Source organism: Myotis yumanensis, unplaced genomic scaffold (genome assembly GCF_028538775.1).
Source record: "Myotis yumanensis isolate MYYU_CA2020_CCGP unplaced genomic scaffold, mMyoYum1.0.hap1 SCAF_15, whole genome shotgun sequence".
Taxonomy (NCBI): domain Eukaryota; kingdom Metazoa; phylum Chordata; class Mammalia; order Chiroptera; family Vespertilionidae; genus Myotis; species Myotis yumanensis.
Window position 1 is genome coordinate 53,646,546 of NW_027223766.1, and position 7,100 is coordinate 53,653,645.

Below are 7,100 nucleotides of genomic sequence, written 5' to 3' on the forward strand. Positions count from 1 at the left end.
GCCCCTCTGCCCTCCCCCATCCCAGAGCCTGGGGGGGGGGCATCGTCTGGGAGGAGACTCCAGGAGAAATGCCAGAACAGATGACTGAGCCCACGTCCAGGGAGCAGAGGCCGAGCTGCGGGGGGGGGGGGGGGGGGGGGAGGCAGAGAAAGGGTCAATGTGTCCCCCCCGAAGCCCCCAGGGCCATCCCTTCTGAGAGGTGAGGGCTGGCTCTGGGCCTGAGGCCTCTGGAGGATGGGGTGGTCTGGGGCCCAGGGGGTGCCCCTGAGCTGGGGGAGGAGCTGGCCCAGAGGCCTGGGCAGCTGGCACTGGAGTGGGGTCTCCCTGGTCTCCAGCTGCCTCAGCCCTGCAGGCTGGGCTGTGCTCTCCAGGTCCTGGCGGTGCCGCCCCCCCCCCCCCCCCCCCCCCCCCCCCGCGAGGCCTGGCCTAATGCGGGTTTACCTGACTGGACCGCCAGCCCCGCTCCCGCCCCGCCCGCCCAGGGGGTGAGCCAGACGTGCATTAAGGCCGGACGTGACTTATCGAGCTGTCAGGGGGAGCGTTTTAAGACAGAATTATAGGGGAGAGGAAAAAGATTTTTACCAAATTAATGAAAATCAATCTGGCTTCAAAAATCCATTAGCCTTCATAATGCGCCCTGCTACGGGCCGGGCGCCCCCTCGGCCATTCCATTACCCGCGGTGTTTACATCTGAGACTGACACCTGCCGCCCCACCCCCCACCCCCGGACCAGAGGCCCCAGCCCTGGGCTCCCCCGACCCACAGACCAGGGCCCGGGGGAGGGTGAGGCTGGGCAGACGGGAGGGGGGCTGCCGGTGGTGGTGGTGTCCGGCGGCTCGGGCAGGGGGCTGGTTGCGGTGGGGGCCGCGTGGCCGCGGGTCCGTGCGGCTGGCAGTGGACGGCAGGGAGGGTCCGTGTGGGTGACCGGGGAGGCTGTGGTCACAGGTCACTGTGGTGACGGCCTGTGGCCCGCCCATGGAGGCCCTTCGCTGTCCCACTGCCCCAGGCCACACGGGCGGGCGGGCGGGCGAGCCAGAGGGACAGGCAGGACGGCCGGGGAGTCCCCCGCCCCCCACCCGACAGCCCTTGACAAGTGGGTCCTTCCGGAAGCAGTCGCTCCAAGGGTGCCGCCTCCTGAGTTCTCTTGAGCGTCTTTTCACCTCATTTGTTCATTCGTTCATTCATTCACCGCATTTCTCCAGAGCCCTCCTGGAGCCCAGCTGGCTGCCTGCCCAGAGGGACAGAACGCGTGGGCTGCTGGGGGCCGACAGGCCTGGGGCAGGAGGCTGGGCTGGGGCGAGCCCAGGAGGTGGGCTGGGGGCAGGTGCCGTGGGGGCCTGGGGGCGCCAGGGATGTAGGTGCTTGGAGTCCCAGGCCCTGGGGGGCGGGCAGAGCCCAGGGGGCCTGGAGAAGTGGGGGGCCTGCCCGGCCCGGCCCGGCTCACCCACCCCTGGGGCTGCTGCAGGAGGCAGCGGGGAGCCCTGGCCCTGGGAGGGAGCCACAGCCCAGAGGGGCAGCTTCCCCGAGGCCATGAGCAGGGGGGAGGGGCAACATTAGCTCGGGCCCTGGGTCGGGGCCAGCAGGACCCCCCTCACAGCCGCCCACCCCTCACCCAGCCCCACGGAGCCAGACAGTCGTGCTGCAGGCTGTGGTCTCGCAGATCAAATCCCACTTCGTTAGCGGTGCGGCTGGGGCAGGGGTGGGGGCAGGGGCCCAGGCCAGGCGTCTGCGGTTCTCGGGGTGGCCCTGGCCGCCTGGCTCAGAGGCACCCAGCCAACTGTTTCCCACCACGATCGGGTGCAGGCAGAGCGTGGACAGCACCCGGTAACCGGAGGCTGGCCCTGCCTCTTGGGGGGGGGGCCCCGGAGGGGGCCCTTCCTCTCCTGGGGCCCCACTGGCCTCGCTGGTGCCTCGGGCCCTGCTCCCCCCCCCCTCTCGCCTGTGTCTCACTGCCTGGGTCCCAGGAGGCCTCCCCTCCCTGCCGCCCTCTCAGGGCAGGCGTCCCCTCCCGTCCTGGTCCCTGTGGGAGCACCTGTCTCTTCTCCGTGTCTGTGCCCCCCGCACCCTCAGGAGGGAGTTGGCAGCGTGCCCACCGGGCGCAGAGCTCAGCCCCTGCCTGGGTGAGGGGGCCCGCCCGGCAGGAGCAGAGCCGGGGTGCAGGCCAGGCCTGAGCTCTGCCCCGGGGGACTGTGCCAGGGCAAGCGTCAGGGACCCAGGCCCTCAGGGTGGGCCGAGCAGAGCCTGCTGGGAGGCTCACCTCAGCCTGCCCCCCGGCCCCCAGGGCCTGCGATCGATGCCGGCGCATCCTGAGCCCCGGGCGGATCTGCTGACCCGGCCGCCCGCCCTCCTGTCCCTTCCTCGTCAATAGTGGCTCCTCCGGCCGGCTTCCCAGCCCCGGAGCTTGCGGACCGTGGCCCAGCTCTGCCTCACCCTGGGGTGCGGCCCCCAGAGCCGGCGGGTCAGCTGGAGCTCTCCCCTCCCCTCCCCCCGCCCAGCCCAGTGGCCTCCTTGGCCCAGGGGGCGGCCGCCCCAGGGCTCACTCCAGGGCCCTGCGTGGCTTTGGGACAGTGGCCAGGCCCTGGGAGGGGCTCTCGGGGGCAAGGCCGGCCCGTTGGTGGTGGGGCTGGGGGGGCGGGGGTGTGGGGGTGAGTTCCCACCGCAGGGATGTCCACTGAGGCCAGGGCCTTGCCTGGTCAGAGGCTGCACCCACTGTCCCCAAGAGGGGGGACTGGAGCCCCCCCCCATGCCTCTCCCCCCACACCCCCTCAAAAACTGAGCAGCTGGGTGACTAAGATTTACCTGTTCTTGGAACCGGTGCTCTGAATATTCTTAAAGAGAGAAACCAATCAATGAAACCGGACACAAGCTATTTCTCCAACTGGAGGGCAAGCAGTTTATACACCTCGGAGGGGCGGCCGGGAATCGATGGCCAGCGAGCTGCCCTGTGGATCCTCTGGGGGCTGCCAGCCGCCGCCCGGGCTCCAGGAAGCCATCCACCCTGGGGCAAAGCGCGATACTGCCCGTCAGCAGCCCCGACCAGGCCCCTTGGCGTGAGGGCTGCCACAGACCGCCCACCAGGAGGACTGGCTTGGGAGAGAATGAGAGGCTCAAATCCCCAGTGAACAGGACTGCAACCATCCAGCCAACGGATTGCATAATCGAAAGCATTCGAATATTTCCAGAAAGAAAGGCAGTTGATTCCAGGGCAAAGCCATTGAAAATCACAAAGAAATCGTAGATCCCACGGATGTAAGCCAGAACGAAAAACAGTAACACGAAACCAAGATGCTAAGAACTAAAGAACCTAACCCTAACACCTAACCTAACCCTAACCCTAACCATAACCCTAACCCTAACCCTATCCATAACCCTACACTCCTAACCCTAACCCTAACCCTAACCCTAACCCTAACCCTATCCATAACCCTAACCCTAACCCTAATCGACAACCCTAACCCTAACCCTAACCATAACCCTAACCCTAACCCTATCCACAACCCAACCCTAACCCTAACCCTAACCTAACCCTATCCCTAACCCTATCCCTAACCTACCTAACCCTAACCCTAACCCTAACCTATCCTAACCCTAACCCTAACCCTAACCCTAACACTATCCCTAACCCTAACCCTAAACCCTAACCCTAACCCTATCCCTAACCCCCTAACCCTAACCCTACCTAACCCCTAACCCTAACCCTAACACTATTCCTATCCATAACCCTAACCCTCACCCTAACCCTAACCCTAACACTATTCCTATCCATAACCCTAACCCTAACCCTAACCCTAACCCTAACACTATTCCTATCCATAACCCTAACCCTAACCCTAACCCTAACCCTAACACTATTCCTATCCATAACCCTAACCCTAACCCTATCCCTAACCCTATCCATAAGCCTACACCCTAACCCTAACCCTAACCCTATCCATAAGCCTAACCCTAACCCTAACCCTACCCTAACCCTACCCTATCCATAAGCCTAACCCTAACCCTAACCCTAACCCTAACCCTATCCATAAGCCTAACCCTAACCCTAACCCTAACCCTAACCCTATCCATAAGCCTAACCCTAACCCCTAACCCTAACCCTAACCCTATCCTATAAGCCTAACCCTAACCCTACCTAACCCTAACCCTAACCCTATCCATAAGCCTAACCCCTAACCCTAACCCTAACCCTAACTACTATTCCTATCCATAAACCCTAACCCTAACCCTAACCCAAAACCGCTATCCATAAGCCTAACCCTAACCCTAACCCTAACCCTAACCCTAACCCTATCCACAACCCTAACCCTAACCCTAACCCTAACCCTAACCCTAACCCTAACCCTAACCCCTCCCCTCCCCCTCCCCCTCCCCTCCCTCCCCCTCCCCTCCCCTCCCCCTCCCCTCCCCCTCCTCTCTCCTCCCCCTCCCCCCCTCCCCCTCCCCCTCCCCCTCCCTCCCCTCCCGCGCCCAGTGAGCAGCTGTGGTGAGTGTCCCCACTCGCTCTCCTGCGTTAAGGAGACAGGAGTTGCAGCTGGAATTGAATTTGTTTTGACGAAAGAGCAGTGGCCTGAGAGGTTTTAAAATAAGGCCGCGCCCAAGCCGGACTGAGCAAGGACCTGAGAACCAGGAGGTCATGGTCGATTCGATTCCTGGTCACGGGCACAGGCTGATCCCCAGGGGGGGGCCTGCAGGAGGCCAGCGGTGGATGGTTCTCATCATGGATCTCTCTCTCTCTCTCTCCCCCCTTCTCTCTGAAATCAATAAAAATATTTTTAAAAAATAAACAATAAATGAAAGAAGGCCGTGCCCCAGAGCCCCCCTCAGGCGCCCACCCCCGTTCCCCCCTCGCCCCCGGGATGGGCGGGCGGCTGGGGGAGCGATGTGGAGGGCGGGCGGGTGCACAGACCTCCGCGGGGGCCAGAAGTCCACGCCCACCTGCGCCCGGTGGACCCGGGCTACTCCCCGCCCAGCGGCTCATCCGGAAACAAGAGGTGGTCCGGCCCCTGCCTCCTGGGGTGCAGCTCAGGGACTGTGGCTGGGCCGCCCCCTCCCCCCGCCGCCTCCCCCGCCCTAACGGGGAGTGGAGGAGGGGAGCCGGGCGGGGGGCCGGGGGTCACAGGTGGGGCCAGGACCCTGAAGGGGCCGGAGGGGCCGGACAGGTGCCCGGGAGGGAGTGGCTGCCACAGAGGAGCCGCACTTTGCCCAGCGATGCCAAGGGGTGCAGGCGGCAGAGCATGTGTCAGGTGGTCAGGGGGACAGCGAGGCCGTGGAGGAGCCACAGGGACAGAGGCGGATGCAGGGGCCAGCCCAGGGCAGGGCAGGGCTGGGCGGGGGGGAGCTGCCCCCTCACAGCCCCAGGGCAGGGCAGGGCGGAGGGAGCTGCCCCTCACAGCCCAGGGCAGGGCAGGGCGGGGGGAGCGCCCCCTCACAGCCCAGGGCAGGGCAGGGCGGGGGGAGCGCCCCTCACAGCCCAGGGCAGGGCAGGGCGGGGGGAGCGCCCCTCACAGCCCAGGGCAGGGCAGGGCGGGGGGAGCGCCCCTCACAGCCCAGGGCAGGGCAGGGCGGGGGGAGCGCCCCTCACAGCCAGGGCAGGGCAGGGCAGGGCGGGGGGAGAGCCCCTCACAGCCCAAGGGCAGGGCAGGGCAGGGCAGGGCGGGGCGGAGGGAGCTGCCCCCTCACAGCCCAGGGCAGGGCAGGGCAGGGCGGAGGGAGCGCCCCCAGGAGAGGCGTGCCCACTGCCAAGGTCGCCCGTCACCCTCCTGCGGTCTCCATCAAGCCGCTAATTAGCATCCTGACCACTCAATTAATTAGGCTGCGCGCTAATTATAACTCCAGTGTCTGCGGGCGGGCAGCGCTCTCGCCTGCGCCCCAGGCCCCGGAGGCGAGGTTTATTGACCAGAAAGGACCTGGTCAGGCCGCAGGTGGGGTACGGGGTGAACGAAGAGGGAGGAGGCCCCGTCCTGGGGGCACCCCCTCACCCTCCGCCCGCTCCCAGGTCCCAGAAGTGAGTCCACCTCTGGCCTCCAAGTGTCTACCCTGGGCCACCTCCCCGAAGCTGCAGCTGATGTTTCCAGGCGGGTGTGGGGGGGCCCTGGACCCCACGCTGGAGGCCACACCCCTGCCCGGCCTCCTGCCTGCAGCCTCCGTCTCAGGCCCACCGGGGCCTGGAGTGTGGGACGCCCCCCCCCACCCCCGTCTGGTCACGCTGTTCAACTCACTGTCCTTCCTGACCCCCACCCAGGGCTGGGCACAGGCCTCTCAGAAAACCCAGCCCCCGAACACCTCCCTGTTCACAGCTTCATGGGCGAACATGGCCAATCGGCACTTGGTGTTTCTCAGAAATTCACGAGGTTTTCTTACGGCGTTGATGGTGATGTGGTGATGATGGTGATGGTGATGTGGTGTGGTGATGGTGATGGTGGTGATGGTGGTGGAGGTGATGGTGATGGTGGTGATGATGGTGATGGTGATGGTGGTGGAGGTGATGGTGATGGTGGTGGTGGAGGTGATGGTGGTGGAGGTGATGGTGGTGGAGGTGATGATGGTGATGGTGATGGTGGTGGAGGTGATGGTGATGGAGGTGGTGGTGTGGTGATGGAGTGGTGGTGGTGATGGTGGTGGAGGTGATGGTGGTGATGGAGGTGGTGGTGGAGGTGGTGGTGGTGATGGAGGTGGTGGTGGAGGTGGTGGTGGTGATGGAGGTGGTGGTGGAGGTGATGGTGGTGATGGAGGTGGTGGTGGAGGTGGTGGTGGTGATGGAGGTGATGGAGGTGGACGATAGAGGTTGTGGTGGTGATGGAAGGTGGTGATGGAGGTGGTGGTGGAGGTGATTGGTGGTGATGGAGGTGGTGGTGGTGATGGAAGGTGGTGGTGGAGGTGGTGGTGGAGGTGATGGTGGTGATGGAGGTGGTGGTGGAGGTGATGGTGGTGATGGAGGTGATGGAGGTGGAGGTAGAGGTGGTGCGTGGTGAGTGGAGGTGGTGATGGAGGTGGTGGTGGAGGTGATGGTGGTGATGGAGGGGTGGTGGTGGTGATGGAGGTGGTGGAGGTGATGGTGGTGATGGAGGTGACTGGAGGTGGAGGTAGAGGTGGTGGTGGTGATG

At 64.6% G+C, this 7,100-nt stretch overlaps 1 protein-coding gene across 1 annotated transcript in view; it reads left to right on the plus strand.

Annotated features, from left to right (window-relative positions):
- The window catches only part of RHPN1 (rhophilin Rho GTPase binding protein 1), a 15,689-nt gene extending 9,310 nt beyond the window's left edge, over positions 1-6,379 (plus strand). The window contains 1 exon segment of the mRNA XM_070392110.1: positions 5,993-6,379. Coding sequence (XP_070248211.1) covers positions 5,993-6,379 — 387 coding nt within the window.
- Positions 6,380-7,100: the final 721 nt, after the last annotated feature.